The 16,716-nt window shown below is 38.9% G+C and overlaps 1 protein-coding gene and 1 pseudogene across 6 annotated transcripts in view; both read right to left on the reverse strand.

Moving 5' to 3' along the window:
* RPGR (retinitis pigmentosa GTPase regulator) overlaps positions 1 to 16,716 on the reverse strand; it is a 35,453-nt gene that overhangs the window by 18,289 nt on the left and 448 nt on the right. For 3 of the 5 annotated variants that reach the window (XR_014547836.1, XM_083612544.1, XM_083612547.1), the window contains exons 2-13: positions 14,946 to 15,071; positions 13,073 to 13,165; positions 11,968 to 12,030; positions 10,508 to 10,666; positions 9,222 to 9,371; positions 8,417 to 8,575; positions 6,847 to 7,002; positions 5,317 to 5,441; positions 4,345 to 4,530; positions 3,486 to 3,672; positions 2,500 to 2,606; positions 1,709 to 1,774 (exon numbers count right to left, since the gene is read on the reverse strand). Coding sequence is in view for 4 of the 5 variants with exons in the window: in XM_083612544.1 (XP_083468670.1) it covers positions 1,709 to 1,774; positions 2,500 to 2,606; positions 3,486 to 3,672; positions 4,345 to 4,530; positions 5,317 to 5,441; positions 6,847 to 7,002; positions 8,417 to 8,575; positions 9,222 to 9,371; positions 10,508 to 10,666; positions 11,968 to 12,030; positions 13,073 to 13,165; positions 14,946 to 15,071 (1,577 nt within the window). In the remaining variant the exon portion in view is untranslated. Of the gene's footprint in view, positions 1 to 1,708; positions 1,775 to 2,499; positions 2,607 to 3,485; positions 3,673 to 4,344; positions 4,531 to 5,316; positions 5,442 to 6,846; positions 7,003 to 8,416; positions 8,576 to 9,221; positions 9,372 to 10,507; positions 10,667 to 11,967; positions 12,031 to 13,072; positions 13,166 to 14,945; positions 15,072 to 15,268; positions 15,372 to 16,522; positions 16,698 to 16,716 lie in introns of those variants that run through there. The other 2 variants (XM_083612546.1, XM_083612545.1) reach the window with 2 other exon arrangements.
* Positions 7 to 1,341, reverse strand: LOC310761821 (annotated as a pseudogene). Its single transcript has 2 exons — positions 1,330 to 1,341; positions 7 to 1,095 (listed from the first exon to the last, which is right to left on the reverse strand). The product of its transcript is annotated as an uncharacterized misc_RNA (transcript).

The following is a 16,716-nucleotide window of genomic DNA, read 5'->3' on the forward strand; positions in this document are numbered from 1 at the left end:
CCTCTATGTTTTCATATTTTTCTTCCATTACAGCCTCATCTATATCTTCCTCTGCTTCTTCCTCTTGCAGTTCAAAATCTGTGTCAACTTGCCCTTCTTCCGCCTCATTCTCCAGGCCTATCCACATTTTCTGCTTTAGACTGCATTTTAACTTCTTCATCTCTATCGATGGCTACAGGGTCATCTTCTTTATTTGATTCATTTTCACCTTCTTCTCCTTCAGTTTCTACTTCACTGTCATTTTTTCCATCTTGCTTCTCCTCTTCGTTTTCAGCTTCTTCTGCAACAACTCCACATTCTTCATTGTCTTGTACACTTTCAAGATTCTCTTCTAACTTGGCAGCCTTATCTGAACTATCTATATTTTCATTCTCTTCACTCTGAGCTTGCATACTGGTATCTTCAAAACACTCCTTTTCTTTATTTTGCTCCTTCTCCCAGTTTATATTTCTGTTTTCTACATCCATTTCTCTCTTTGTTATTTTGCCATAATTATACTGGTTTATCTGAAGAACATATTTTGCTGACTCATTACTAGTTTCCTCACTTGAAGATGATGACACAGTTACTGCTGTTTGCTTCATAAATATCTCCTTGTGTTTAAACTCTCTCTGTTTTTCATTGTTTTCTTTACCTTGCACATATATTTTGCCATATTTATCAGATTTCACTACTTTAGCTTCTGCTTTATTTTCCTGGCAATCCACATAGTGTTTTTTCTATCATACCATCACTAGCATGGCTGAATGGCAGCTCCTGAGGGGTTGAACTAGAATTTACTTGGTCCAATTTTCCCTTTTTTGCTACTTTAAATTCTTTTTTAATAGTCTGGTCAGTGTCAGGCTTCAGTGCCCTATCAGTAATGGCCTGTGCAGACTTACTTTTCGAGTACTTTTTACCAGCCTTAATTTTCCTCACAAAAGCATCGTAAAAACTTTTTTCTAAATTGGGATCCTTTCCTAGACACTCTGAATGTATAGGTTCCACCTGAGAAGATGCGCCACCCAATTCCAAACCCTTCTGAACTTGGGGAGGAACAGACTCTTTCATCCCACCCTTACCATGAATATCCAGTTTCCCATTTTTATTTTTCTTCTACTCCGCATGGGAAGCAAGAAAGAAAAGGGGGGACAAAAGAAAGGAGAGTGTTACAAATAAAATGAGAGGAAGACAAAAGGCAAATAAATCAGAACATGAAAAAGGAATATAAGCAGCCTGACAGGATGGAAGAGGATCATAAATGAAGGTAATATAAAAGATGAAGAAGAAAATGGGCAAGATTCAGAGAAGCATAAGCACAGTTCCACTTGCACAGCAGGATTCTCCTGCCTGCTTTCCCATTGCAGCCCTCTGATGAAAAAGTATACTGGTCAAAATAGGTTGTATTTTGAAAATAACTACAATGTATATAAACCTTTTGCTAGTAATAAGCAGAAAAGCAACCTGGTGTGGGGAAAGATTTGCCCTTATCCTAAATACGTTCCCGGAAACAAAAGCTGCATTAAATTGTTTTAATTGTTTCAACTCTTATTTAAGGCATATTTAAAATTTACCTGTTTTGGGGTTTTTTAAAACTAGAATCAGTAGAGTTACTGTAGTTAATGTTTTATAGCAACAGGAAAGATAACCACATTTTAGATAAAATATTTTTTTTAAAAAAATAAACAAATAAATAAAAAGATAAAATACATATATAAATTGCCAGTACCTTCTGTTTCTGTACTGGTGCTAACTCTAAGGAATGGTCATCAGGATTCACTCTCATCACATGGGTCTGGAAAGTATTTTAATATGAGTAGTAAATAACAGTAACTAGCTAACAAAATAACATTAGATACACATTCATGAACTCTGCTTTTTAACTGGAAGATCTCAACATACCTTCCAGACTAATTGCCTGATGCCCGAAGTACCAGAATTATAGCAATGTAAGAATCTGTCTTCTGCCTGGTAAAACATGTTGCCTATCTAGCGCATTACTGTCTACAGTTTTCATTAAGTTGAGCCGTTTCAATAAACCATAGTGAAAATTAATCAGTTTATATATAGGCTGATCATAGTGTTAAACTGTGATTAACTGAAAACAGATGTGAATGTTTTTGATCTCCTCATGGTCATACAGAAGGAGAGGAGAAATGTGTTGCACAAGCCCATGGCCCATTCCTGAAAAACTAAACCATAGTTGAGCATTATGTCCATATTAAACCATTTTCTCTCTATGTTGTAACTGTGGAGTGTGGAAGTGGCCTAGGAAAGATTCCTGTGCTCTTCCTGCTGTTGCTACTGCCACCGGACACTCCACAGGAAAACGGTTATACCTCAGCCACAAACCAAAGTATAAATACAATCACTAGTAGTAGATGTGCTTGTGGGAGGGGGCTGTTGGTTTGTGGGATGTTTTGTTCGTGCTTTTATCATGTATTTTGTGCTTTTATATTGTATTTTTATGTTGTGAGCCCCCTGAGATCTGTGGAGACAAAATAAATAAATAAATATTACCATATTCAAGACATCTGTGGTGCTCCCAAGGGTTCTACCCTCATTTTCATCTGAATCATCTTCTGTTGAGCTCTCTTCTGCATCATTTTTCTCCTCTTTCTTATCTCCTTTAAAACAAAATACAGGATATACAGTTATTCATGTATGCACTTATTTGTGGAAAAGGAAGTCTAGATGCTCCTCTAATTACCGAGAAAGAACTGAAACAGAAGGGTTCCTGGCAGTCCCAACTGGCAGGAGGAGTAATCTTGTTTCAGTAAATACAATAAAAGGAAGAATGTGTTTTCTGTCCATAATGATGCCTGCATATTTTGCTTGCCCTATGGGTCAAATGGCAGCAAATATGGAGGTGGGGAGGCTTATTTAATTGAGAAAAGCAAGCAAGAAAGCACAGAGACCCCATTCCCAGATCTCTCATGGCCCAGTTCACGTGTCTGGTTAAACAATCGTTAATGGTTTACCATGAACATGCAGTCTGGGCCAATTTTCTCCTTCCTACCAGCGCATGGGAGGAAAAAACCACAGACCATGACTTTATGTTATGTCTGAACCAGATATAGCAGATTGTTTTGCTCAAACAAACCACAATCCGTAAGTCAAAAGCAAAACTTAAGTACAGATCTTGGTTTGTATGGAGCAAAGCAAACTACAGTCTCTGGTCCAGACATAATGCTAAGCCTGGGATTGTAGTTTCTTCTGAACACGCAGATTGGCATGCTCACAGTAAACTATAAGCTAAGTTTTCAGTGGCAGGCAAATGAGGCCATGGTGCAAAGAAAAAAAAACAACAACCACATAACCCTGCCCAGGTTATGTAGATGTACTGCACTTTTCCTGTCTTTATGTTGCTCAGTATCACAACTGATTATTTAATCAGCAAGTGAGACTCTAAGTGATAATTGCACTGCAGTCTTAAGGACCTCTGATGCTCAAGAACCCCCACAAATGATTGATGGGAGCATAACAGAAACTGGTGATTAGTTTACCTGTTTCACCATCCAAAGCAGATTGGGTGCCTTGACTTCCATTAGCTGCCTCTGAGTCAAGGTGGTTTGATCTGAGTACACCAAGGGGAATAGTGTTGCTGATGGCACAGGATGCAAGCTTTGAAGGACCTTCTCCTAGTGGAGGAAGTGTTCGTACCAGCCGGTTAAGCTGTTCCGGTGATTTGTCCTTGTGAAAGGGTGAAAAGAAAGCATAGCAGCTTTTGAGTCACTTCAAGGTAACCAATAAAGGACAGTGATACAATGAGGGGTAGATTGAGGGATTGAGGGCAGTGTTTGCTTTTCATTTTCCTAGAATGAGCGCTGTAAATCTGCCCACAGTGCAGTAATGCTTGAAGTCAGGAAATCATCTACAATGTGTGCTGGGTCTTCCCTGGCCAGATTCAGGAGAGATGAAAATACCAAGGCTATAGTAAGTTCAAACTGCATGTATGAGTAAAACTACAATCATGCAAGTTAGAGGCTGCACCTACTGTTCAGTTAAAGAAAGACATAATAAAGGAATTATTACCACAATAAATTACCAGTCAACTATAGCATGGAAGTTTGATGTGCTATTTATTTACTTAGAATGCAGATATTTTCATAGCACTCTTCAATTAAAAAAAAACTTAGGGAGGGTTTACCATCTTGGATCTCAGGACTTTTTTGTACAGCTGCCTGGAGATTTTAATATTGAAAGTCAAGCAGTTCTCCTCCAAGTGTTTCCTAGCAAATCTCTTCGCCTTTGGCATATACAGCCTTGACTGCCCCCGATGGTGATTTGTTGCATAGCAACTAGGTGTGATCATGTTGTCTTTTGGCATTTTTTGAAGCTCAGTAGAAACAGTTTAAAATATACCTTTGCTCTCCGCCGCAAGCGTGCCGATAACGTCCGATGGAAGGTATCTATTACTAATGCATCTCCACCCACTTCAGAGACCACAGCAGACAAGCGGTGTTCCTTTTGGTCTAACACATGAGTTTCACCCAGCTCTTTAGGCCTCGGTGTGGCAAAAACTAGCATGTGACAACCACCACAGGAAACCTACAGTACAAAGTCAATGCAGGGATTAATGGAGGCTGTAAACTTTGCAGGTACATAGGAAGGGGAAACCTAAGCAGAAAGCACACTCCTAATGATTTGGTACAATCTTCAGAACTTTCACCATTACGGTCCCTCAACACGTTATGCATCATTTCCAAATCATAGTATTCTGAGCAAGGTCATCGTGACAAATATGAGACTCTAAATGGAAAGAAATGAGATATTGGTGTGAGATTACCATTTGGTGGTGCTCTTTTTCTAAGTGATTGTCTCAGGGAGACTTAAGTCACTCACCCTCACTCTGTCCGTGAAGCAATTGCGGAAGGGCTAGAAACAGTGTGCCTTTTTGGCAAACTTGTTTTGATACCTCACCCTAATATGATTATTTTGGCAAAATAGTGACAGGCTGGGCGTCAAAAAATCCATTAAGTAGCAGAGGTTTATATCCCAACTGCTATACGGAAATCTAATAATCTTCTGTAGAATCTAAGAAATTTGCTTAAAGATGTTCATTCCTTCAAACAGTTTACAGTGCACATAGCACAGCACTGGCCTTGATCACGAAGAAACATCTCATACAAATCTATTTTTCTATCTAAAGAGAAAAGTAAACCAATTATTTTTTAAAAAATACCAAGAAATACAAATGTCTCCAGTGCTCATCTACAATTTAAAAATATAGCACGGTATAAACATATGGATGACCTCTAAATATGGTACCTTTAAGTACAACATGAGATATACTGAATTAGTATTTCAGAGCATGAAGAAAAAATGAGGCCTTACCGACTGTATAGCAAACCCCAAAAAATTGGAACATAGCGTAGGAAAAAACTGATTTGTGTAATTTTCTTCCCCAAGCCCTAATTTGCCATGCCGTCCATCTCCAAAGGTGTACATAAGGCCGTTCTCTAAATGTGGAGAAAGAAGCATGTTAACTAACATGTAATGCAGCAGTGTGTAAAAAGCAGTGGGTGAAGCCACAATATCTAATTAGAAAGGAGAATCACTTTCTTTCCAAGAGCAAAAATTCTGAAATAAGTATTTCAACCTGTAACATAGGTTTTTCCACTAGAGGAAGGAAAACAAAAAAAGAAAAGTTAATCTGGCTAATGTAAAATATATAGCTATGAAAATGATGTTCATAATATTATTACATTTGAATGTTTTGGAATGTTGACGTTCTCAAGTTTTCCATGTCAATTGCTTCCTAATGGAACCATTGAACCAGTAAAAATAAGGAGTTAGTGCTCCAAGTGTCCAGAGTAGATATTGCATTCTAGCCTTCAGGATTACCCCGCTTCCTCAAGTTTACCTTAAAAACCCGAACATCTATTTACAATGCAGGTATTAACCCTTCAATACTAAATCTTCATCAACCACTAGGACCATTAAGGCCATGAAAAATGGACAGCTACTGAGCCAAATCTATAGGAAGTACATACAAGCTGATTAAGCTAGAGAAGGCAAGCTGATCAGAAAATAGATTTGCAGCAGAAAAACCGCTAGCATCATTAGCAGAAGGGTCATGTATCTTCTGAATTACATTAATTATGCTAAAATAAAATTAGCATACGAACAGGAAAACACATCTGGTGAATATATTTATCGCACAGTGTGGAGATTTTTTCAGTGATCTTGATGACTTCATTAAATTAAGATGTATAATCACGATTGGTAACTGAGTACTACAAGCCAGGTTTTGCACTCTTCTGAAAAGAGTGCTTCCCATTAAGCCTGTCTAAGCACTTCAGCAGCTGCCACTGATATTCTTGTCTGGTTCGCAATTTCCATCAAAATCATAAGAATGGGTTAAATCACACATATGCATCATGAACCCATGGATTCCCATTCTAATTTGTAGGCATACCAGTTTGTCCAGTTCAGACTTAATTACGAGTTATGCCTTGCCTGCACCAGGGAGTATGTCAGAAAATGTGAAGGAGACATTGTGGAGGAAAGAGCACACAAGCCTCAAGCACGACCCAATGCTCAGCCCATGGTTTGGCCACTGAATATGAACTAAGCAAATGTCACTGCAATACTCACACCAGAGAGTATACCCCACTGAATTTACTGAGATCCATTTTGAGGAGGCAAATATAGGACTGTGCTGTACATGTTGCATGGTTTTTTGTTTTGTTTATTAAACCACATATAGGTAAGAATTACTATGAAATATGTTTAAGACCACCAGGGTCTTGTCACCTCCATTTATACATATTAAATATTTGGTAACTTAGCAAATACGTTTCACAGCTACGTTTCAATGCTAATAGCATTGCAAATACGTTTCACAGCTAACCGCATACATACCTGTTATTAAAGCTGTATGATTTTCCCCACTGGCAATGTTACAGATTTTATGCTTTCTCAAACAATCCACTATCTTTGGTTCAGAAATTTCAAAAATAAATGTACCATGTCCAAGCTGCCCATATTGGCCAAGGCCAAATGTGTAGACCTTCCCCTCTGAAAAACATACATGGGATTAATATTCTATCCATAGTTTTCCATCCTCCAAGTTTCTTAGTGCACACTGCTCAAAAGTTCCCATGCTGTTCCTCCCCAATTCCTGGCATGCCGCAGAATGTGACTTGTCATGTCATCTGAATACAGTTATGTCTCTTCCAACCATCAATGCGTAGTTGAGTAGTAACCAAGAATTGCTCTTGATTTTCTGCTTGTGGTTTGGAGGAAACAACATTTCATACGTCTACTACACATTAGCAGGAGTGAAGGAGGAGCACCACTGGAACTGAGCAGCATGAACCAACATGCAATGTGTTCACACTAAACACATTTTGTTTTAGCCTATGGTTCAATGTGATGCGTACACCAGGCCTTGTACTTAAAAATAAAAGTAATGAGAGAGAGAGATTTTTAAAAATGAGAATAACCAATATATTTAAACCCATAATATCATTCTAAGAATATCATATTACATAACCCAAAATATTATACTAAATAAAATATTAAAGCTCCCTCTGCTGGAAGATACAGAAGCAAAAAAACAAGGAAACAAAACAAAACCACACCTCTTTAAAAGCCTCAGTAGAGGGTTAGATGTTATTTAGAATAGTAAACACCTTTACCCCATTCCCTTATGCAGGGTCTAGTCTCACTAACATCTCAGCCTAGTTGTCAGTAAGAGGAATCAACCAGAACACATAGGATTCAGCCTGAGTAGTAGCATGCCAAAGACCTGAGTGTTGCTGGCTTTTCACTGTCTCTGCTTTGGTTATGTAAAATCACCACCAGACTGACAGCTAATTTAGCTACTAGTTCTAGTACTGTGCATATGTGCAAATGGTGTAAACCCAGCACTAAAACTCTACATCATATAAGAGGACCACTGATCATACGCAGATCCACACCATACATTTAAATCACATAATATGTACATTTAATGCCCATGACTTCCCCCAAGGATTCCTGGGAACCATACTTTGTTAAGGATGCTGGGAACTTCTGTGTGGGGAAAACCACAGTTCCCAAGAACTCATGTCCTTTAAATATGTGTTGAAAGTGCATTCAATGTATGGTGTGGACCTGCCTCTAGACAGATGCTTCACACTGTCCCTTTTCTTAGCCAATTCTGCCCCTTCTTCCATCACTTTTAAATAGCTTTTCTTTACTTAGTTTTGCTCTACAATTTCCATCACTACATCCATTTGCCACTGACACCTTGCGAATTAATTTTGCTAAATTATTTCAACAGAAACTAAGCAGCTATTTTATAATCGTCTCCACCATCTTTGACATACAGCATCCAATATGCTGAGTCGTATGTAGGTGGACCCATTTAAATGTGTGGATTCAGCAGTTTAGGATCGTGGGGATTAAAACATGGGCCCACAATTTGAGGAGCAAGAAGCTAGTATACCTGCAAGCGCTACTGTGTGTCCTCCTCCACAGGCAACCTTATTGGCCCTACCAGAAATTCCAGAAACAAGTTGTGGGACCTTGTAGTTTTTCAGTTGCTCTTTTGAAAGACCTAGTTTTCCATTCTCAGGCTCCCCAAAAGTATAAAGTTCTCCATCTCCTGTAAGATAACAACAAAGCAGCAAGACTGAGACTAAGGCTAGGACAAAAGAGGCATTTTTTGCGTGTCTCCTTTATGACAAATGTATCTTATAAGACAGGGCTGTATTTAAACTTAAACACACCACCACTTTATTTTTAGATTACAGGTCCATCACTAGATTAATAATAATAATAATAAGCTAATCAGCATCAAACTATATTGCAACAACTCTGCACAAATTGCAGAAAGATCAGATTACAGAAATAAATTCATTACCAGCTTTATATGACTACTGATCTTATTCCAACAGTCAATAAATTCCATTACCATTTTCCCACTACAGTAGTTAATGCTCAAAATTCATACCTTCTATGTACAGAATCTGTCAGTTTATTTATCTCAGCTATCTGTATGTTAAGGATTATGTTTTCCCCAAATAACAAGACCAAACCATTTTTGCAGAGATTAATAGGTTCATGATCAATACTTTATAAGAGTTTGACCACCACCAAATTAGTAGCATATATCCAAGCAAAAACAGAATCCAAACTCTTAACCAAGTAATGACAGGTAATCTAATCCCAAACTACTATAAGGGGCATAATTGGATTTAATTATTGAAAGTACACCACACCTCTGCATCTCTCCAGATTTCCACACTTACGTGTTACTAAGGCGGAGTGGTAGTATCCACAAGAGATCCAGGAAACGGGTTTACCAACATCCACTTGATGAGGAACATATGCATTAGCTTCATCAGCCAAACCAATTTGTCCTTCGGAATTGTCCCCCCACATAAAAAGCTGTCCATCCTCTTAAAAGAAAAGAGAGTTTTGTAAGTGTATTATTTACTTATTTAAATAAGGTGGCTTTACAAAACCCAGGATCCATGATCTAGTGGCCATGTAAGTCCTATTCAGGGCTTACGTGGCCACTGTATCATGGCTGCTGTGCTTTGCAAAACCCCTTTCCCTCCACATGTTTGAGGGCAACTGTATGAAGCACAGAGCCTACTTCTACACATGTGGGCTCCCCATTCAGTTTAGAATCCTGATTTCCAGCATTCTACATCATGCAGAAGTCTCCATGAGACACTCACCACTGAAATTGTGCAGGGCAACTTGAATGAGGTTGTGAAGCTAGCACACTCCACACATGGTATTTCCAATTTACAGCAACACCTCAATATTGTGATTCCTGAAATGCAGTCCTTGCAATACAACATAGGGTGTTTTAAACCCGAGGAGTTTGGTGGGGGAGAATTTTAAAAGCATCTTGTAATATAGTATATGAAATGATAGAGAGCTGAACTTCAAAAATCACAGTAAAAACTTCACTGGATCCATGACCCCCCCCCACCCCATGCATGAGAAACAGCATGTTGTATCTGGAAACAGATTGCTAAATGCTATGCCCTCCTATCTAAGCTTATTTCTCTCTTAAATCAAGACAGCAATGAAATTAAATTACACAGAAAATGGCTACATTTAAGAGCAGTTCAATCTGAAAGCTAGGAGACTGCAGTAGTCAAACTGTCAAGCTACAAAGGGCCTACGAAGACACACTTGAATATAAATATATGCTATTATACACCTAAATAGGTTCATAATATTCGGATACTCACAAAATTTCCCCCTAAAATTATAGGAAAACCCAATAAATAATTGTAGGGCAGGATACTTTCCAAAGAGTTAAGCAATGCAAAGCATTTGCTGTTCAATGATGTAACTCAGTCAAGAACTAGGAACCAAGTAAGGATGTTTCTGGAAACTTGTATCAAGTTGTCAAAATCGTCAACATTTTCACCCAGTATTTGCAACAATACATTTGTCCTTGGATATATGCAAAGTGATTTTTTTATCAGGCTTCCACAAAAGTCAACTGTAAAATATAAAAGGCCTCAAATAACACACACACACACATAATATTTGTGTTAGCTGTTGGGCTCACCAGTTAGTGCTGCTGACGTGTAGGATCCAGCTGCCAGCTGTTTGATCTTGTGCTGGTTACTAAAAAAACTAATTAGATGAAATGTGCTTCTTTCCTCTGTGTCACCTAATCCCAACTGCCCTTCACTGTTACCTCCAGCAGCATAAACATTTCCTTGTTCTGCACACAGAAAAGCACATGTAGAATAAGCACACTCTCATCTGAAGCAACAGCAAAACCTAAAAAAATCAGACCAGCTCAAGTTTATTTTCACCCATGTACAAAAGGTCGATCCCTGGTGCCCTCAAATGCTCAAAGACTGCCTGTAGAAATTCCTATTTAAGTTCTTAAGAATCATCGCTCTGCAGCAGGATTCTACATTCCAAAAATATACTACTGGAATACGCATAACATAGTAAAAGTAGTTTCTGCTCATGGCCGGAAATCAATATTTACAATTGGGAATGACTTGTTTTATTCCTTCCCTTCTAAACAGAATGAAAAGAACCTTGGAGATAGACAATTTGCAATGGGGCTGAGGAAGCTGTAGCTCAGCAACACCAGAAGATTCACAAGTTAGCCCCCCTGCGCTACAGGTAAAGGCTCAGCTAGCAATGAGAATCAATTAGCATGTGTACTCAGGCCAAAGTTAATTAAATGCAATCTTGCTCGAACATACAAACTACAAATGTTAATGACGGGCATTAAATTAATTAACCACAACATGTGCCTTTCTCATGTTTAACCTGACACCTTTTGGTCCTGATTAAAATGAATTCATGTTTAATGAAAAATGTACATAATTTACAAGGGAAAATAGACATAAGAATGGCAATCGGATCTAAATATTTTCAAAATTATTCATTTCACAATATGACTGAAGACTTTAAATTCTACCGTGATAAGGAAAGGAGAATTTCCTATAAATGATAAATGCCTTGCAGGAATTTATTGACAGGAGCTACCTTGAATGTTTCCATCTCAGTAGGATGGCAGCATCAGATTTACTACCTGAATTCACAATAAGAAAACAGCTGACTTCCTTGCTATTACCACCTCCACAGAAAGATCTATGTGGCCAGAGGTTTATTTGGGTTAACCACACTGAACCAAGTTAGCTACTGCTAAGCAAAATCTTATCCAATATATTGTTTTTTAAAAATCAGCTCTATTAAGGATAGTTGAAAATTATTCAGTGAGGATTAGGGAGGGTCAAAACTTAGATGTAGATCACATACTATGCATGCATACAGATGACACTTAGTCGCAGGATGTTCTAGTTAATGAATTTCAGATGACAAGGCTGTCTCGGGCCTCAGGACAGGTGCAGCCAGTCAAATCTGGCCATTTTACAGCAGACGGACCAAGTGTCTTGTTCAATATAAAAGGTGCACATGTTTTTTTGAAGGTTCTGACTGTTTCTTAGAATGTGCACAGAAAGCGGCCATAAGATATTTGATGTGCAAATATAGATGACATACCTGTATAAATCAAGGTGTGGTTTCTCCCGCAAGCAGCTAGTTTTACTTTTTCTGGTTTTAAAGCTGAGGATTAAATAGACAGTGGTTACCATTTAAAAAAAAAATATTGTTGAATGTATTAAGCTCCAACTTTACATACCTCCAATCAGTGGTAAGTGGAAAAATGGCAAAAAACTAGACCTTCCATACTCCAGTCTAGAATTTACCAGCATGGAACCCACAGGTGCGCATTAGCCACTGAAATTAGGTTTGAACTCATTCTAGAGCAACCAACACAATAGTTTGCAATGTATTATTGGCTGCGGTTTTTCCATTTTGCAAATTTGCCCATAGAACCTGGTCTAATTCAATGACATTTTTATAATAATAATGGATCATTAAGGCTGCAGTCCTATACACACTTAACCTGGGAGTAAATCAAGGCTGACACTCTTTGCTTCAGCGTTTCTGGCCAGAAACGAACCAAAACATTGATTTTTCACTCCTCAGCCTCTTAGTTTAAACCACAGGAAACAGCACATGTCCTGTTATTTAGGATGGGCTTGGAACATAAAAGAAGGCATATTTTCAAATAGATTTATTTCCATACTTCAGGAGAAAACGTTGGAGTCAAATACCTTAAATCTTAAAATGATGGGAGAAATAAAAATACTATGCATTTTGTCAAGAGTTAGAGCTATATTAATTTTTTCTTTGCCTTAAATAAAAAATGTATATGAAAATAATTTATCAGTGTCATTACCCTTCTACAAAAGAAACCCCCCTTGCTTTGTAAAGTTTATTTGTTGCTTAAAAAACTCGCATGTATCTTCTTCTTCTTTAGCTTTTTCTACTATTTCATAAATATTCTAACTGTGGTTATTTCAATTCTCAAAAGCCTTTTGTTTTCCTTTCTCTCTCTCTCCCTCTCTCTCTCTCTCTTAAATAAAGTGGAGCAATAGCTGTTCAACGGTTCTCATATGAAAGTTGTGCCTATGTCCCAAATGTAGTGAGAGCGATTATAGTAGTGGTGTTAGGAATCACCATAAGTATTAGCGACTGAGTTCATTCTTCCACTCATTTTCAATTACGGCATCTATTATAAAACCACATATGTGAGACTAACCTTTCACGCAAGTTGGCTTGTTGACAGTATTCCTTGTTCCAAATCCTAGTTGTCCCCAGTTGTTGCTTCCAAACATGTAAAGTTTACCATTTTCTACAGAATATATTTTTAAAAAAAGGTGATCACCAATGAGTTTGCTTTAAGGTTCTCTAAAAATGCGAAATTACTTTGGCTGGCCGTTTGCCATTGATCCTCCCCTGCTCAAATAATAATCATGTACACTTCATATACTGCAAATTACAAAAACACACAGAATCATATTGTAGAGCTGGAAGCAGGGGTGCCATCTCACCCTCAGGATTGTGGGTCTCCGTTGAGCAAAGCAGACATGCAAAGTCACACACACTATGTGTAGGCATGTGTGTGTGACGTTGCACGTCTGCATTGCGGTGGGGGGCGCCGGTGGCTCCTCCTCTCTGCAGCCAGTTAGGCACTCTTTTCCATGGGTCTAGGACTCAGAGGCAGAGACACCCACCCCCGAAATGGTGCCTCGCTTGCTGGATGCAGAGGGCGGAGCTGAACTGCTTTTCTCCTGGAGGCAGGGCCACTGCCGCCTGGCTTTTCTCATTGACTTTTTGGGTGCCCAGCCCCCACAATTATATTATTGTGGGTGTCCAAGCACCCACGGCCCCATGGAGCTGGCTCCAATGGTTGGAAGGGACCCTCAAGATCATCTGGGCCAACCCCCTGCAATGCAGGAATATGCAGCTGTCCCATACAGAGATCGAACTTGCAACCTTGGCATTATCAGCACCATGCTCTAACTGAGCTATCCAGGCTGACAATAATTATAAAGTCACCCCACTCTAAAAAGGTTACCAGACGTCCCCATTTCCCGGGGACAGTCCCCGGATTTACAAAACAGTCCTCTGACAAAATCCATTTGTTTACTGGGAAGCTGAAAAGTGTCCCTGGATTCATTGAAAAAAATCTGGTAACCTTACTCTAACAGCCAGTGGATCCAGGATAAGGATTGTACTGTAAGTATTTTTCAAAACTGATACCAGTGGACTGGTCCCCCAAAGAGATTGTTCAGATGATGTGTGAACATCAGCACTTGTTTTTAAGTCTTTGATCATCATATTTCAGCCAGTTCTAGTCCTGGATTAATGATGACTTGTAAACTGCATGGCTTCAGTTGCTGCTGAATTTTGGTATTATCACCAAGTATACAATTTCAAGGATCTTGTGAAATTTACTTTAGGAGTAACAATTATTGCTTTATTGCTTATTGTTTTTTGAGATTGCAAGCTGCTCTCAGAAGCTTCCCTTCTCTTGATGACAGAAAATATTGGATAAATATGTATAAAGTAAATCACAGAGAGACTGAATTTTGAATTAATCAAAAAAACAGCTTTTTTATGATACATTTTAAAGTTTTTAGACCAGGAAGATGCAAACAAAGCTCATGGCACGTATCTCAACATGAAAAGACACCTAAATTTCTGTTTCACATTTACATAAGTATTAGGATAATAACACTATATAAATTTAAATAAGAATGTATGGGAGTATCTTATATTGAGTTTTTTTGTGTGTGTACATATATATGTTCTTTTTCTCCATTTCACAAACACAGGAAGGTCATGTTACCATCTTGCAAACATCATTACTTCTGTATAACATACAAGTCTGCCTCAGGATTGGGCCTTCATAGCGCAATTCAATGCATGCTTTCTTCGAAGTATATCCTACTGGATACAATACGTCTTACTCTCAAGTAAGTGGGTTCAGACTGCTACCACAGTGTGATCAGGACAGGAACCTTCACAATAAAATATTTTGAATTTGTGAAAATACTAGTATAATGCTAACTTGTTTTTCCTGAAATGCTGCTACAGAAAGTAATTTTAAAAAAACCTTAACCACTAACCTGTTACAACAGAAGTATGTTCATCTCCGCATGATATGTGAAAAGGCTTGTCATTTTTAAACCAAAACTTGCTAGGCACATTATCGGCAAATTTGCTTTTTCCAAATGTGAATACAGCACCTGATTCTAAAAAAGAGAAAAAAATAGCGTAAATATTGAATTCTATTTCATACTTTACTCCTAACAGCATTCTTTCTGAGAGAATGGCATCCGGAAGAAACCTCAAAAGTAATCTAGTTCAGCTTGGTCCTGATGCAGGAAATTCACTGCTATGGCACACTCACCTTCTGCTTAGAAATCTCTAAAAAAGGAGAGTGTATCACCGTTAGAAGCAGTCTGCTGTACTTCTGAACAGCTCATGCTGTTAGCAAGTTCTTCTGTTTAATCTAAAATGTTCTTGTAATTTGAACCAATTGGTTGCAACCTACAAGCTGGAACAGGGGAAAACACACAGCCCTTCAGGTATTTTAAGATTCCAAAATCCTTGGGTGTATTTTTCTGCCCTTGGTGTCCGAAGTTCTTCTAATATAGAGACAAATATTTTATTAAATTGTCCAAATACTTTATCAGATAGTGTCATATGACAAGCAGCGCTGTTAGGTACAGGTGGGATTCCTTATTTCAAATTGGAAACACAAGTAGCAAGAAAACAAACAAAGACCGCAATCCTAATCAGTTACCTCAGAGCAAACCCTACTGAACTTTTATGAGATTTGCTTCTGGGTGCGCATTAATAGTATCGCTCTGTTAAAAAGTTTTCCTGGGAGCAGGTGAGGCCAAAATAAAAAAGTGGGTACCAGTTACTTTTAACACTTTAATTCAACAAGTCTTTGCAAATAAGGACATTTTAAGAGCTTGATGGATCAGGCCAATGGCCCATCTAGTCCAGTGTCCTGTTCTCACCGTGGCCAACCTGTGGGAAGCTGGCAGGCAGGACCCAGGCAGAAGAGCTCTTTCCCCTCCTGCAGCTTCCAGTAACTGGTATTCAGAAGCGTATTGCCTCCAACCATGGAAACAGAGCCTAGTCATTCTGGCTAGTAGCCATGAATAGACATATCCTCCTTGAATGTGTCCAATTCTTTCTTTTTAAAAAAGCCTTCCAAGTCACACTGCCTGCTGTGGGAGCGAGTTCCGAGTTTGAGTATACAATGGTACCTCGGGTTAAGTACTTAATTCGTTCCGGAGGTCCGTACTTAACGTGAAACTGTTCTTAACCTGAAGCACCACTTTAGCTAATGGGGCCTCCTGCTGCCGCTGGAGCACGATTTCTGTTCTTATCCTGAAGCAAAGTTCTTAACCTGAAGCACTATTTCTGGGTTAGCGGAGTCTGTAACCTGAAGTGTATGTAACCTGAAGCGCATGTAACCCAAGGTGCCACTGTACACTACATGAAGAAGTGTGTGACAGGCCCCATATCTGACCTTTTAACCATTTTCCTCACTCACCTGGAATGAAACATGTGGCCTAAAAATAACGCCCTGAAATACAATGTGCCACTCTGCATAACGGGGCTGAAAACACTGAGGGCGTTTTACTTACTTGGAAATAAGTCCCCCCAAGAAGTAAATGGGACTTACTTCTGAGCAAGCACGGGCTAGGAATGGGTTCAAACTCTCCTCAGTCTGAAGCAAATTCCCCGCTTCTCCCTGCCTCTACCATGCAATACGGAGGAAATAAAGAGCAAAGTGGGGGGAGAGGAGAGAAAAACAACAGGGAGGCGGCGGGGATCCTGCCGCGCGCTCGCCTCGCGGGGCCCACAGATGACGACAGA

The sequence above is a fragment of the Podarcis filfolensis genome (assembly GCF_964270895.1).
Source record: "Podarcis filfolensis genome assembly, chromosome: 4".
NCBI classification, from domain to species: domain Eukaryota; kingdom Metazoa; phylum Chordata; class Lepidosauria; order Squamata; family Lacertidae; genus Podarcis; species Podarcis filfolensis.